The 15,960-nt window shown below is 37.3% G+C and overlaps 1 protein-coding gene across 4 annotated transcripts in view; it reads right to left on the bottom strand.

Moving 5' to 3' along the window:
• The window catches only part of LOC122876567 (prostaglandin G/H synthase 1-like), a 29,954-nt gene extending 15,720 nt beyond the window's left edge, over positions 1 to 14,234 (bottom strand). The window contains exons 1-12 of one of the 4 annotated variants that reach the window (XM_044197069.1): positions 14,076 to 14,204; positions 13,904 to 13,984; positions 12,845 to 12,942; positions 11,860 to 11,976; positions 9,997 to 10,137; positions 9,036 to 9,179; positions 8,778 to 8,959; positions 8,522 to 8,605; positions 7,194 to 7,440; positions 5,390 to 5,676; positions 3,881 to 4,028; positions 1,722 to 2,687 (exon numbers count right to left, since the gene is read on the bottom strand). In XM_044197069.1, coding sequence (XP_044053004.1) covers positions 2,338 to 2,687; positions 3,881 to 4,028; positions 5,390 to 5,676; positions 7,194 to 7,440; positions 8,522 to 8,605; positions 8,778 to 8,959; positions 9,036 to 9,179; positions 9,997 to 10,111 — 1,557 coding nt within the window. In that variant the 5' untranslated portion in view covers positions 10,112 to 10,137; positions 11,860 to 11,976; positions 12,845 to 12,942; positions 13,904 to 13,984; positions 14,076 to 14,204 and the 3' untranslated portion in view covers positions 1,722 to 2,337. Of the gene's footprint in view, positions 1 to 1,721; positions 2,688 to 3,880; positions 4,029 to 5,389; positions 5,677 to 7,193; positions 7,441 to 8,521; positions 8,606 to 8,777; positions 8,960 to 9,035; positions 9,180 to 9,996; positions 10,138 to 11,859; positions 11,977 to 12,844; positions 12,943 to 13,037; positions 13,102 to 13,903; positions 13,985 to 14,075 lie in introns of those variants that run through there. The other 3 variants (XM_044197070.1, XR_006378093.1, XM_044197067.1) reach the window with 3 other exon arrangements.
• Positions 14,235 to 15,960: the final 1,726 nt, after the last annotated feature.

Raw genomic sequence — 15,960 nt, 5'->3', positions numbered from 1 at the left:
CCCCAAAGTCCAAAATTTCTTGCCAGCTCACTGTTGTTTTGCAAGTCGACACCATTCATAGTTGAATTTCAGGAGATACTTTTATACTTAAAGTGTAATTTTCCGGTCTTGTTCTGTGACAATGGATTAAATCAGGTCTCAATTCTTCCAACCTGTCTAGTTCAAATAGCAACTGCCAGATGTTTTGACCATTGATTCTCTATAGTATGTAATTTGTGTAGTCAATAGTTTTGAGTCACTCTTTGAGGAGGAAAAGCACAGGTGTTACTAATAACATTAACATAATTCAGTCATCATTGATTTATTATTTACACCTGTGCTGATCTTACTGTGACACGTTAAAATGTCTTCTGTGAAAAAGGCCTAGGAACACAGGCTGAAAAACTTGTTTTTGTTGCCAGCTATCAGCTGAAATGCTCATACCCAAAGTGATGTACTGCTGCATCACTGCAAAGTGAACCAGTGCAGCGACCACGGTGGTAAACATGCAACAATCTTAAAAATGTAACCCACAGAGGTCAGTACAACCATACTTTTCTGCCATTACAGACATTCGCGTTTCAGTTAGACATGCAATTAATATTTTACCACACAGTAAAAATGTATCTAGCCCAGTATAATGTTGGGGTAACTTCACAAAAATATATTCAAATTAGATGTGTGTTTACAGAAACAAAGGGACTAAAGGGATTAAATTCTAAGGTCCTACAATGTAATTTATTTTCGTATTCCTGCAGTTTGAACCATAATTAATTCACCGTAGAGTTATATGGCATGGTTACTGATGTAACTTACACATGATTTAAGGAATGGTTTTATCTGTTGTTCCTTACTGTACCAGAAGGACAGCACAGCATGTTCAGCACGAGTGCCCCTATGACATAGCAGTTCTGGTGTCATGCTCTACCCAGAGCACATTACTGACAAATCTAAAGCCACAAAATTTAAATATGAAACACAGAAGTAACCCTGTCTGTCTTTTAACAGTAACAAAACCACAGTAGTGTGTGACTACTTTCTCACATATACAGTACAAGCAGATACACCGCCCCTTTGCATCCTGTCAGTAAGTCAGTTTGAGAACTCACATTTAGCCATTTAGTATTGTGGTTGTAGGTTTTTCCCAATTCAAATTGTGCATAAACTTATGTAACAGCTGCACATACCGTAACAAGACTAAGAGTCTACAGCCATGCTAGCGGCTCTGTGAAGCTGTAGACACAGCACTGCTATATATAAATGTTAATGTCAACATGCTAAAATACCGATGTTAAGCAAGTATAATCCATCAATCCAAAGCTACCTCATGGTGGCGCTAGAGGAAAAGTCAGGGGATCACAAAAGTCATCTGGGAACTATGAGTGTCTGTACAAAATATCTTTCAGGATAAGTGAAAACTTTTACCTGCTGGTGGCACCAGAGGAAAAATCAGGGGATAATATATAAATATAATGGAAATAGTTGTTGAGACATTTCACAAAAAAATACAAATGTCAACCTCATGGTGGTGCTAGAGGAAAAATCACTATAGACAGTAGGATTAATCATCTGGCGGCCACAAATATCTGTACAAAATATTGTGCCAATCCATCTGGTCGATGTAGAGATATTTCACAGCTTAAGTGAACACTTTGACCTATTGGGGGCTCATGAATGTTTAACATTTATTAGCAATCCAAGAAACAAGAAACGTAATCTCCAAACTGCCCCGGTGGAGCTGCTCAGTGGCCAACTTGTAACTTTTATTTTCAAATTGCAACATTGTCTTTTGTACAGATTATAAAGATTTGTGGGATTTTAACCAGAATGAGATGTGTTTTTACTAATATGCAACACAAATTACTGTCTGCAGATCAATATTTCTTATATTTCATCAGCTATTTCTTACTTTTTTGGCAATTTAAAATACAGTGAATTCACAGGTAAATTGTACAGTAATTTTAGGTGTTTTTGTTATTTGGTCTTCATGGAGACATAGTGATGTAATACCTCCACTCTGAAAAGAAAATTAGAACAAAATAGTCATATACTGAGTTAAACTATTAGCAAATTAAAATACATTTCTGAGATCCAGAGGACTTTTCTTGCTAAATAGTAATGAATAAATTTATTTCACCAGATCTTCAGAAACTAAATGATTTGTCAGCTGTATTTTCAGAAGGTAGACCTGCTTAAATACACAGTATGTCATTCTGTGCAGGCAGGATTGAAACCACTGAATTAGCACATGTAGTATTACAATCACCTTCACGAGCAATAAATCCGGTCTGAATGGGATAATGACAAAACTTTAGTAATACTAATTAATGAAATCACAGATGATCAGGTGAATATTAATTAAAATTCAGTAGATGGTTTCCTTGGTTTTGCTTCCTCCTCATTTCGTGGAACATGGAAGTCCACGTATGGACACCACTTGGTGTTGAGGCACACCAGTCTCCTCAAAGTGGACGTTTTGACGATATTGAAGCCCGTCTCTCCTCCAAAGGTGCTGGGCTTCCAGTACTCAGGGGAGCAGATGGGGTTTCCCAGCAGGCCTTTCAGGGAGAAGGGAGCACCCATCTCCACCATACTCTCACCAAATATGGCGTTAGGACGTGCTTTCTCCAGCAGGACACCAGGGTAGAGCTCCAAAGCATCTATGTCACCATAGAGTTCCTCTAAACCTCTGGCCATTTCTACGTCATCTGTTTGGAAAACAGAAAACATATGTTAATTAACTTAGAGGTTGTTAACCATACCCTTATTATCTTATCATGTTACACCATATACTGCATGTGTCATACAGTGATTTTTCATTAAATTAAATGTCTCAATAACTGCTTGATGGGTTGCCATGAAATTTTGTACAGACATTCATGGTGCCCAGAGGATGCAGCCCTCTTACTTTGGTGATCCCCTGACTTTCCTTATAGCGCCCTCATGAGGTTTATCTTCGTAGTTTTGAGTGAAACGTCTCAACAACTATTGGATGGATTGCCATGAAACTCATATCTCAAGTTGCTTCTTCATGAGTTGCATATAGATATGTATGAGAAGTCAAACGCCTCAGAGAGCCACTAGCGTGGCTGTAGAATAACATGAAACAGTTGCTACATCAGACTGCAAACCGCTCTAGTACCAGTTGCCCCTAGAGCAGTTAGCAGTTTATAGGAAGCGGCTGAGTAAAAGGACATCTATGTCATCTTGTTTAGCCTGCTGCCACTGTGACATTGACAGAAAATGGATGGAAGGATGAACCAATATGAGAAAAGGTTCTGGCAACAATTTTCAATAATTGGAAAAAATTTGTGTTTTCAGTTACTTGACGTAGTAACAAAAAGTGATCTAAGTTCTCTGTTACGAAATAATGTATTTCTTCCAATGTTGCTTGTATCAAATACAAAGGGAAGTTACGGTTTACTTAATTCCATATGTTTGCTCAGTTCATGACCTTTTTCCACTTTTCTTGCTTTGTCTGAGTCCACACCAGAACCGTTGCAGAGGAACCTTTGGTGCTGTAAAAAATCAGGGAGTGTAACTTTAACCCTAACAACCAACATTAAAAGCAACGTTTCACCTTGGGCCTCAAAAACCGGCTCTGGACCCAAACTGGGCAAAAGGGACAAATTCAACCAAGTGCAAACAAAGTGGACTTGGAAAAGGGTGTAGAGTGTTTGTGAGAGCTACTTTATACCCACATTCTCATAGAATTTCCACAGTTACCACAGAAAAAGCAAAACAATGACTTGAATGACCTGAATTCATTTTACATCAAACTTTGGTAAGGAAAAAACATGCAAATGCTGTATTACGCTATAAACATGTGAATGAGAGAAAAAGGGGAGAATGCAAGAAAGTTTCAGATGCAAGTTATAATTACAATATTATTCCTGCTTACCAGTAAATTCATAAAAAGAGGTGTATGGCTTTAGGTTAAACTTCTTCCTGTACTCATTAAAGGGCTGCACACGTGCTGCTCTGGACTCTCTGATGACCATTTCTGCCACTTTGAGCACTACTTCATGAGAGTTGCGACCTCCACCTATCTGAAACACAGACAAAAAAGTTATTACTGTTCAGTAATACCATCAGCCAGATAACAAACTGTGAGAGGTAAACACTCCTCCCTCTTCCTCCCACTCAGTAATCAACACCATGCATCTTAATTCTCATGAGAAATAACACTTTTCATGCTGCAGAAAGATATCTGAGAATATTATCTCTCGTTTGATTTTAGGAAGTGGTTATAAATGCATGACATATGTTTCACCATCACTGTGGTCTGCTTAATAATTTCATGTTTTATACACCTCTGAACAGACAATATGTCTGTTTAGGACAAGATAAGCTACTCTGAAATGTTATCATTTGGCATGTGAGTGGTATTATACTTGTCTCGGGATACTTTTTTTTGCAAAATATTAGCATCCAGAGGGTTAAAAGCATTTAACAACAAGGCATTACATATCAGTGACAACATCTTCACAATGCAGCCATTTCAGACAAGAGTCAAAGACAACTGATAAGGAACAGGCTCAACTTCCATTATAGCATTTCCTGTCATATATCTTACTACTCTACTATGATAAATGTCAGCCTGATGAGTCAGAATATTAACAATCAACCGTTTTGCAGTTATACAGATACGATTCATATGATTCATATAAGTGTTAAATATTCATATTCGTTTTCATTGTCTTTTACTGTTGTAGCTGCTCGAGGTGGAACTACTTTTAACTACTTTATATACAGTTAGGCAGTTTAGTCCAGTGGTTCCCAGCCTAGGGGTCAGACCCCTCCAAAGGGTCACAAGTCGTGAGATGATTAATGGGGCAGGAAAGAAGAACAAATCTGTATTTTATTTTTTTTCTCTAACCTTTTTTTTTTGTTAAATGTTGGATAATGTTACCTCTTTGGGACTTAAACAATTATTTAAATGAAACCATCTGAGAAGTTTTAGAGGGGAAATCACTCTAATAACTCATAGATGTCTGAAACATGATGAGGGGCCCCAATTGTTGCCCGTTTTGTAAGAGGCCATTAGTCAAAATGTTTGGAAACCACTGACTAAATATTGAACAATGCATTTAATAAGATGATCACATGTGTTTTTATGTAAAATCTTAATCTGAAGACTAACTTGTAACTATAACTGACAGATAAATGAGTACAATATTTACCTCTGAAATGTAGTGAAGTATAAAGTTAAATGTAAATAGTATAAAGTATAAGTACTAAAAGTGTATCAAAAGTGTACTTAAGTACAGTACTTGAGAAAATAAACTTAGTTACTTTCCACCACTGTAAACTTCACATCTAAAAAAGCAACTACACTAACAAGACTGTAGCTGCATTTGTACCCTAACACTGGATTCTTGTACACAGTCAGTGGATGGTACTTATCTACCTGTCCTGCAGGTTGTCGGGAGAAGGCATCCACCAGTTTCTCCACCCCGTAATGCATGAGAAGGGAGGTGTTGTAAATAAACTGGGAGTGTGAGATTTCATTTCCGTCGATGAGGAAGCTGTCAGGCATCAGCGGGTGCCAGTGGTAGAGGTGGCAGAACTCCAGAGCGATGCGGTTGCTGTACTGGAAGCGCGCGTTGAAGAGCAGGGAGGGATCGAACTTCAGCTTCAGCAGGTATCCACTCAGATGCTGCACGTACTCTTCGATTATAATGTTGATGATCTCCCCTGAAAGACAAAAAAAAAAAGTCATCACTTGATGTCACACAGTGAGCCAAATGTTATCAAAATAAAAAACTTTTAGAGAAGCCTGAAGAGGGCCGAAAATTTTAACTGTTAATTTGTTAAAACAATTAGAGCTGCAACGATTAGTCGAGGAATCGAATAGTTGATGGACAGAAAATTAATTGTCAGCTGTTTTTCAAGCAAAAAAGTCAAAAATTATATAGTTCCAGGTTCTTAAATGTGAGAATTTGCTGCTTTTCTTGGTTTAAAATTATAGTAAATTGTATATTATTGGGATTTGGACTGTTGGCCGGACAAAAGAAGATTTGATGAAGTCACTTTGGGCATTTTTCACTGTTTTCTAACGTTTTATACACCAAACAATTAATTGATTAATCTAGAAAATAACCGTCAGATTAATCACTAATGAAAATAATCATTAGTTGCAGCCCTAAAAACAACTGCTTGCAAGATGGTTGGTTGCCAGTCCACGAAGTGGACAAAATAACAGGAATGCCTCGTAAAATCATGCAATCAACACCACAAAGTGTCACTCAGAAATTACCAGAGTTGAATCAACACCTATTTTGTTGGGAAACATTGAATACTATAAGCTTCACAACATTACATGCATTACACTGAAACGTGTTCCTGTTATTTTGTCCACCCCCTGTGCGTCATGACAGTTTGTAAAATGTAACTCAAGTTTGTGACATGGCCACTTTACATTTCTATGATCCGCTGTTTGAAAGTACAAAGTACTGGAACAATGGACACTAACAAGTACAGGAATAAAAAAAACTGTTGGTGACCACACTGACAAAAAGTGGACTTCTGGTGGAGATTTCTGTGGTCTCATAAAACAAAAATACAGTTATTTAGCCACAAAGGTATGTTTGGAAGACAGAAGATGAGGCACTGTTCTGCTGCTAGCTGACAGAATTATGAGGTAATAAGGTAGAAAACCCTCAAAACTACAATCTCAAACCATTAGGCACAGTTTAAAATGGAGGCACTGGGTTTTCCAACAGGACAATGACCACAAATACATGTCAAAACTGGTTTTAGAGTGGTGAAATCAACTAATTGAAAAAATATAAATATATATATATATATATATATATATTACATATTTTAATTGTAAATTTCTTTTAAACATTTATGACTTTCTTTTCTTTTCTCTCACTTTGTTTATTTTGACCGTTATGCACCACAACACCAAGGGAAATTCCTTGTATGTGAAAACCTACTTGGCAATAAACCAGTTATTGATTCTGATTTGAAAATGCTATATAAATAAAATGCTACTCACTTACTTACTATGTGGGCTGTACTGAAAAGAAGTTCTGCAATGAAGAAAGGTCCTTTTTTAAACCACTCAAAAGTAGTTCAAAATACATAAATATCAGGTTAATACATTTAGAATTATTTTTGGGACAAAGCAGTGCCATATTTGTTCCAATCATTCTGTCACAGAGAAAGAAGATTTGCCAATTCTGACACAAAGTTGTGACCCTTACCAATGATGATGAGTCTGGTGGTCTGGAAGAGCTGCTCATCATCCCAGGTGGGATGCTCTGCCTTCAGGATGTCACAGACTCTGTTATGCTCCCTGAGCCATATGGTGGCGTACATGGTGAGACCCGGCAGGATGCCAAACAACTCCTGACCAATGACCAGACGCTTTTCTGGAGGGAAACCTTCGGGATACACCATGTGCACAGGGACTTCAGATACTGTAGGGGGGTACATCTCACCATTTACTAACTGTGAACAAACAAAAAGAATAATCCACATGTTAGAGATTATTATGTATTTTGAATGTTGGATTTTGAGCTATTTAAAGTTATCTTTATTATTTTTTAATAAATTTAAATTCTTGCGATAGTTGGCTTTGTCATGCCCTGGTTGTGGCAGGCTTGTGAGTACCATTTTAGTTGTAAAAGTCAAAAGTGCTACAGAACTGACATGTGTTATTTATGAAACAACATCATCAAGCATTGTGGCTTTAAGATAAAGATGGTTTGAGGAAGTTTCCTTTCAAAGTCTGATATCAGGCATGTCAAAGGCGAGATAATGTCAATTGCCAGTTGAGGATTATTTCTTTTTAACCACTTTATCACTATCACTGCTATCTGGAAAGTGTACATAACATTTTCAGAAGTTACTGAGACACAGGAAGTGAAATTTATTTAAGACCGAGACCCTTTAGATATACAAGACACAGCTCTTGGTGTTTTATAAAATAGTACCCAAAACCTTTAGAAAATATTGTGTAATAACACTCATATCACACAGAGTTATTAGGTTTCCATTCTAACCCATATTAATTACTTTTTACTATCAAAATATCTGATATTTCAAAGATTAATGGAGCTAATTACTTAGTAGGAGAGGTAGGTAAACTTTGGAACGTTTGGAAGTGTCACTTGAAAGTCCTTATTTACAGGAATAGTTTTACATTTTTGGAAATAAGCTTAATCACTTTCTTGCCGAGAGTTAGATGAGAAGATTGACACCACTGTCATGTCTGTATGGTAAATTTGAAGTTACAGCCAGCAGCTGGTTAGCTTAGCTTAGCATAGGGACTGGAAACAGGGGGAAACAGTTAGCCTGGCTCTGTCCAAATGTAACAAAAACACCTATCATAACCTCTAAAGCTCACTAATTAACACGTTATATATTTGTTTAATCCGTACAAAAAGTCTAAACTAAGTCCAGTCTTTATGCTAAGCTAAGCTAACTGGCGGCTGGCTCTTGCTACATATTTACAGTACAGACATGTTAATTGCATCAATCTTCTCATCTAACTCTCGGCAAAAAAGCAAATAAGCTATTTCTTTACTACCTGATATTTCAGCTTTCCATCTTTATGAAGCCGGAGTTGAAGCTGTCGCATGAGGTTGTCTCCGTAGATATTGCTAGCATCTACCTGGGTGAGTAAGAGAAAAATACATACTTTTGGCAATAAATTCAAAAGAAACACACATTCAAAACCAACAAATTACAAAAGAGACATATGCTTTATTTTATGCTTAATTCTCAACAGGTTTTATTGTTTAATAATAACTTGATTGTGGTTGTAGATGCTGTATGTATCTCACCCCATGTCCTAAAGCCTTGGTGAAGCCACCTTGAACTTCATGGTTTGTCTTGAAAAACTGGTGGGTGAAGTGTTGGGCCATGAAGGCAAACATCAGATTGGTTCCCTGAGGGTCTGGCCTAAATGTTTTTCTCTTAAAAAACCTCTCAGCCATCACTTTGGGATCGGGAAGAACAGGTTTACCTGTAGAGAAAGAAACATGTCAGGAATTCTTAAGTAGCACAGTCATCTGAGTGAAGTTGTGTACCGTAGGTCTCACCTTTAGTTCCCATGGGCAAAGGGCAGTCTTCAGGTACAGGAGGGAGGAGACGGGTGTAGTAGGACATGTTGTAGTAGGACTCCCAGTTGAGGTATCCATATTTGGTATTGTAGGTTGGAGGGCTTGGAATAAGTTCGCTTCTAACTTTGGGAGAAGGTAACAAAATGTAGTTTACTACAAATTTATTTTTCATATATTGTCCGTGTTTGCTTTCAGAACCTTGCATTGGAATGAATGAACCACCATGTTTGGACGCCAAACTAATACCCAGGTAAGTAGCCTGATGTTCTTCGGGATACATGGTCTATATATGGATTTAAGGGATAAGGCTAGTGATATACTAAATGTATCTTATTGTCAACAAATCCCATGAAAAGACCAAAACATTGTTGTCCAAAAACTATCACTCACCCAATGCAAACACATCTTTGCATTGGGTGTAGTTTATTGTTAATCAGCCCATCATACATGTTCTGCAGTGGTTAAAACAAAAGACAGAGCTAGGGAAGTGGGAAACTACAGAGAGAAGTGGGATTTATTGACAATAAGAAATGTATAGAATAACGCCAGACTTAACCTTTAACTCTGCTCTCTGTCTGAGTTTGCTTGGAAGGAATACGACAGCCCAAAGCAAGAGTGTGCAAGTTTGAAAATATTTAGCAAAAGTAAAATCTTAATACTTATTTAAGTCTAGTAACTCTTTGTGGGCTCAAACAATCTTTTGGTCTTGCACACTCTCAAACTTGTTGTCTCCTCCTCAAGACTAGAAATACATACAAGAAATACATAAAGACTGATAAAATCAAAACTTCCACCAGTATCGTCTATCCAAATGTATACATATTGTGACCATAAACAACACAGACGCAAATGATGGGACAATATTAGCTGCAAACAAGTGACGTTGATTGAAGTACTTGTTTAGAAGTTTCAGTTTTTTACTTTCAACCGTTTCACCTACCCGTCAGCACTAGTCTCATGAATGTGTCTTGCAGGAAAGAGCTGTTGACGAGGTTCCAGAACCACTGGAAGTGGGTGAGGATAAAGTGAACCACCGTAGGACTGGGCTTCAGCATGAGACGAACTCTGGTCCAGAACTCCGCTACACACAAAGTTCGAGATTAAATATTTCCAATAAAGCACCCTTTGTAAGGGCTTTATAAGTTGTGACTAATGGCTTTATTACTGGTTAATAAATAATTTATAAATAAGCCATTAATAAGAAAAACTTTTGTGTTGCCAGGTTGTGAAAAATCCTGTGGCTGGTGTTAATCATCCTCCAAAATGGAGGATGATTATATTTTTTGCTCTTTAGTTTATAAGCTGGTAAAGAGTTACGGTCCTCCAATGGACCGTTTGACCTCTGGCCTTCTGGAAAAGAGTTGCAGTGCATCAGGAGCACAGTGTAATTATTAACAACTTTATTGTAAAAATCCTTTATTAATGATGTATTTAACATTCATAACTGCAGATGACTCACTAACTTTTGCTGTTGGATTACTAGAAAGTGACAAACCTGTGACCCTTTATTTATATCTTACTAACATTTGTAATGACAAAATTCATTATTAATTATACTTTATTAATTACTTATTAACATTTATAACTGCCGACTTAATGGCTTATTAGAAAGTGAGAAATTCTTAACCATTTATTAGTATTTTTTTAACTATTAATGACTCACCAGGTACTGAGAGTCACAACCTGGCCTCGCAAAAGTTGTTCTTCTTAATGGCTTAAAGCTAATGTACAAAGCATTGGCAAATGTAAAATTTGTGTAAATGTATTAACCATTAATAAAGCTTAGTTTCATCTCAACTCTTTATGCCTTATTTTTTAAGTAAGCTCTTAAAAGATTTTGATATCTAATCCAGATTTCTGAATGTTGGACTGCACAACAAGTCCTCCAAATTAAATGACAAAATCCGTAGAAGTTTGTAACACATAGAGGCCTTTTCTGATCTGACACCACTATTGACAAGATGACATTGTTTGTCAGTGCCTTCCGAAACCACTGCAAATTTCCATTTCAAAAATAGACAATTTTCTGATCTGACAACACTATGGTTAAAGGCAGAATATATGTATATGTACTGTATAGACTCACTAGGTCTTATGACCCACTAGAAGTGTGTGGTGGTGCCTGTATCTGCAGAGACCCTGCCCTCTGCCTGTATTTTCTTAGTTTCTTATTAGTTTGCTGAGGACATTTCTGGGTGTCAACCTTGGGGCAGTGGTGTGTAGCCCCAATAACAGCGCGCAGGCTGTGAGGTCGGGACTCTATAAATACATAGCGAGCAGGCTATGGATGTATAAAGAGCTGCAGGTCTGTTTGACTGAGATCGGGTCTGAGCTACACACAGGCAGAGCAGATAGCAGCGGACAGGATGAATCCGGATCCCTCCCGCAGGGTTGTGCGGAGGTGTGGGCGATTTTATTTGTGCTTTAAAACATAACTGCCGTGAAACAATCAGAAAATAAAGTTTTATTTCTCTGATTCACTGCTTTGTTCTCAGCAACGCCGCTCCCTCTCTTCATTCATTCACTAACTCTCACTCTGACCTGGGGAGGAGGGGCCAACTTTGAATTGTGCGTTTACAAACGGCAACCGACAAATTCTACTTATTCTGCCTTTAAGGTTTGGTTGGGTTTCTTAATGCAAAACTACAGTGCATTTATCTACTTATCAGTGACTTCCTTGAAACTTGAGCTAACAAGTCTGGTTGACCAGACTTTCACTTTAAGGGCACTTGGGCTGTGCTTAAATGAAGCCACACATCGACATGCATATTTATGTCGAAAATACAAATTTTGCTGTACTTACTAACAGTGCAGTTGTCTCCATAGAAGCCAGTGCGAGTGCAGTCACATTGGTAGCGGTCTGTACCAAATCTCACACACACTCCTGAGTTCTGACATGGGTAGTAACAACAGGGATTCACTGCAAATGAGGGAAAAGATCATCTTGTTTTGTATGAATGAATAATTGGTATAATGTAACCCCTGCTAAACTAAATGGCTGATAGTAAAGATGATGTAATGACTCAGAGCGATACTGAAACACATCTGGGAAACCAAAGATAAACACAGACAACCTGAAAGTGAATTCATTTACATATAATTGTGTGTGTTAAGACATGCATGTCCCATTCAATCTTCCCCTTTAAAGTTAAAAACAACCTTAAACTTATATTAACTCACATTCCCACCACCTCAAAAATGTAACCAGCGGTGGCCTAATAGTCAGAGAAGGCCACTGCTTCACCTTCCCTCATTACCACCACTGACGTGCCCATGAGCCAGACTGTTGACACACTGGATTTGCTCAGATGCCAACAGATCAGACTGCGACTGTACTGAGCAGCTTCCAGGTGTGATTGTGTGTAAGAGTGTGAGCAGTTGAAACTACCCTGGATAAATAAAGGTCAAAAAGTATTTTGCATACAGTACAGTCTCTTCACAGGAACTGGTAAATTATGACTTCATTGCTTTTGGGCAAAACGTTGCTGCTGCCTACCACCTCCCCATATCTTTAACACTCTCTGCCGTTGTAATATGGCTTCCTGTCCTCTCGTCACACTTGCAGAAGTTCAATGAGATAATGAGACAGTGCAGCTTTTTCTTCCTAATTAGCTGTAATGGGAGGTGTAGATAAGCATGTGCATCCAACATGAACAACGAATAGTTTTAGGTTTCTAACAGGAAAAAGTGTATGAATACATGCATGCTTTGGATCCAATCCAAATCAGAAATATTTAGATTTAGCTACTTATTATAGAAAAGCATGGGTAGAAAGAAAGAGGAAGTACCTGACAATATTTAGATGCTGCATATATTTGTTACATTTTCAGGCACAGTAGGGTCACAATTTCCAAATTCATTCTGCTGTGCTTCTGTTGACCTGTACCTGGAAATAAAAAAACAATGCTGCATCCACGGTCTAAGGTACTTGGAATTTCTGTCACCTTCTTTAAAGATTGAATAAAACCAAACTGGAATTACCGCCCAGCAGTTGTATGCCTCCGCCAACCAGTCAAGTTGCAGTTTACATCCATGTCTGTCCAGACTCATATAACATACAGTATGTAGTGAATACTTGGAAGGAATCGAATAAAAGGTATAGCGTGTATTTTTTGGCTAAATGGAAGTTATCACTATATTGATGATGCATATGAATGATTCCAGTGAATATACATTGTTGAGCTGATTAATGAACAATTATCATAGATATATTGGCTAAACAGGTACACATGTACTTTATTACTATGTAAAGGTGGATTCCTATGGAGTATAGCTACACAAAATGTGGTGCTGTTCTTTTCTCCATGTTTCTCCAGGATCATGATTAGCTAGGCGCGCTGCAGTACGTTGTTATTGTCATGTGAGTGAGTCACGTGAAATCTGGAATTGCCCAATTCATTCTTAAATTATGGCTAAAAACCTATTTTGAAGTCACAATGACCTTTGACCTTTGAGTACAAAGTATCACCTACTCAGTGCCCAACCAACTGTGAAATATCGTCACAATCTCCCCTTCTGTTCCTGAGTTATGGTGTTGAATAATGGCCAAAAAAGTGTTTTTCCAGGACATTATGATGTCACAATGAAGTTGACCTTTGACCTTTGGGTAAAAAATGTCATCACTTCATCGTTGTATCCCATTAAACATCTGTGTGAAATTTTATCATTCTTACCCCATCAAGTCCTTGAGTTATGGCCAAAAGTGGTTTAGTTTTTATTTATAAAAAAGAAAAGACAGAACTACATATCAAAATGAAATAAACAATTATTATAATTATTATAATTATCTAATTATCAGCCCAAACGATAAAGACGTGCAGTTGTGGGAAGAAAAAAAAACTGCTTACCAACACTTGGGTCACCAGCACATGATGAGCTTTCCAGCAGCAACAGACTGATAAACACCCAGATGGAGAAAATGCTAAACTCTATAAAAATGAATAACAGTTGAATATTATCTTAGTGGAAAAACATCAAATTCAGTAGGGAGTTGTTTAATTAAATCATTTTAGGACTCACCTTTCATGATTCCCACAAGTGGATCGTTCTGTGAGGACTAGAAATCAAATAAATTTTGGTTCACCGTGTTATTCTGTTTCTAGAAAGTAATTTGAGAGACAGGGGTTGGCTTCTCTCTCCATAACAAGCCTTAGGTCTACTGATATGTTCTAACTGGCTTTATAATCAGCTACAGAGAATGGGCGGAAACACAGTTTCCTCTACTTCCTCCATTTAGTCTTCATTAGATTTTAACAAAACTGCAGTTGGCACCAAATAATTTTGATTTGATCATTTAATAACCAGAACTTGTGGATTCAGGAGTATGCTTAAACTCATTTCCAGAGTTCTGTCTTCAAATGATGAACATTATTTGTTTTTATGTGTCATTCAAATCATTACAGTGAAAGGAAACAAAAACAAGGGTGGCGCTTAAGGAAAGTGCTCTATCTCCACCTGCTGGCAAATGAATATAACATCCAGGCCTTACTTGTTTGAATAATAATTAGTTACACATTTAATTCATTAAAAGCAAGGGAGTTTTTACAAAATTGACCCTCATAAATGTCCGTGCTAAATGTCCCAGTACCCCTGAATGGTCTTGTGCACTGGACACCCTCATTCCAATTTCTGTGTGTGTGAGATTGTAAGACCACAATTAAGTCTTGTTGTTTAACTACAGTGAATTTGTTGCATCCCACAAAACTGATCGATATGTCCTTGGTTTTGAAGACATAGAACATAAATGAGATGAGTATTTGCAGCTAATAACTTTTATTGTGTGAAAGACAATGTAGAATAAGCAGCACAGGGCCTGAATACATGTCAAGGTATGATAATATATGAACAGATATTGAGAAAACAATCTCACCACAAGGTCCATTTAGTAGCTGTTCTGGAGCTTTCGATAATATAACGATAATATGTTTTCCTAATTGTCATTGAATTGTAGATGATCAAATTCAGATTTTTCTAAGCAGTTTAAGGACTTCTCGTCCATGTTAGCTTAAAAGTTTAGATTGAGAGTTCATTCTTGACCTTGGAAACAGCACTTGAAGTGGGTTGAGTTGTGGTGCGATTGTTTTGACTGTCATCTGTTGTCAGGAATGAACTCACAGGAATAACACAGAGTTCCTAGCAGTGGTGGAGGAGTACTCAGATCTTTTACTTAAGTAAAAGTACAAAAGTATCAGCATCAAAGTACAAGTACTCATCAACAAGTAAATCACTTTAATGTAGCAGCTCGTAAAGGTGGGGCTAATTGCTTGATATATTACCAGGTTGCTTGTGAATTTTACCAAGGGATCAATAAAGTCTTATCTTAATCCATAATAATACATCAGAATATTTTTGTTGATTATATTTTGTATTATTAATTTAAATCTCAAAAGTAAGTGTTAACTAAACTTGTCAGATAAATGTAGTGGAGTAAAAAAGTACAATATTTCCCTCAGAATTGTAGTAGAGTAGAAGTATAAAGTAGCATAAGTAAAGTACAAGTACCTCAAAATTGTACTTCAGAACAGTACTTGAGTATATGTACTTAGTTACTTTCCACCACTGCTTTCTAGTATATCTGATTTTAGTTTTTTGGAATTATTGGGAGAAAAGACACAAGTACAGGAAGAAGCAAAGAGGCGTGCTTCTTTTAAAAATCCAAACAATGCAGTTGAGTACCTTCCCACAGAGACATTAATCTGAACCAAACCTATGTGAGATTTTTGCCTGTTGAAGTAACTCTCCTGCATAATTTCCTGCATACTGTAGCAATTTTAGGAATAGCTTGTCTGCAGTGTCCACATGCAGTGTCCACAATCTTGACCAAAACATGTTCAGATAATTCTTTCAAACTTTGCAGACGTCGCCTCAGCTCTCTCTGAAGATGCTGTTGATTTCACTGAATCTG

Source organism: Siniperca chuatsi, linkage group LG5, assembly GCF_020085105.1.
Source record: "Siniperca chuatsi isolate FFG_IHB_CAS linkage group LG5, ASM2008510v1, whole genome shotgun sequence".
In the NCBI taxonomy this organism is placed as follows: domain Eukaryota; kingdom Metazoa; phylum Chordata; class Actinopteri; order Centrarchiformes; family Sinipercidae; genus Siniperca; species Siniperca chuatsi.
The sequence above is the reverse complement of the archived record's forward strand: the minus strand, read 5'-3'. Positions and strand labels throughout refer to the sequence as shown.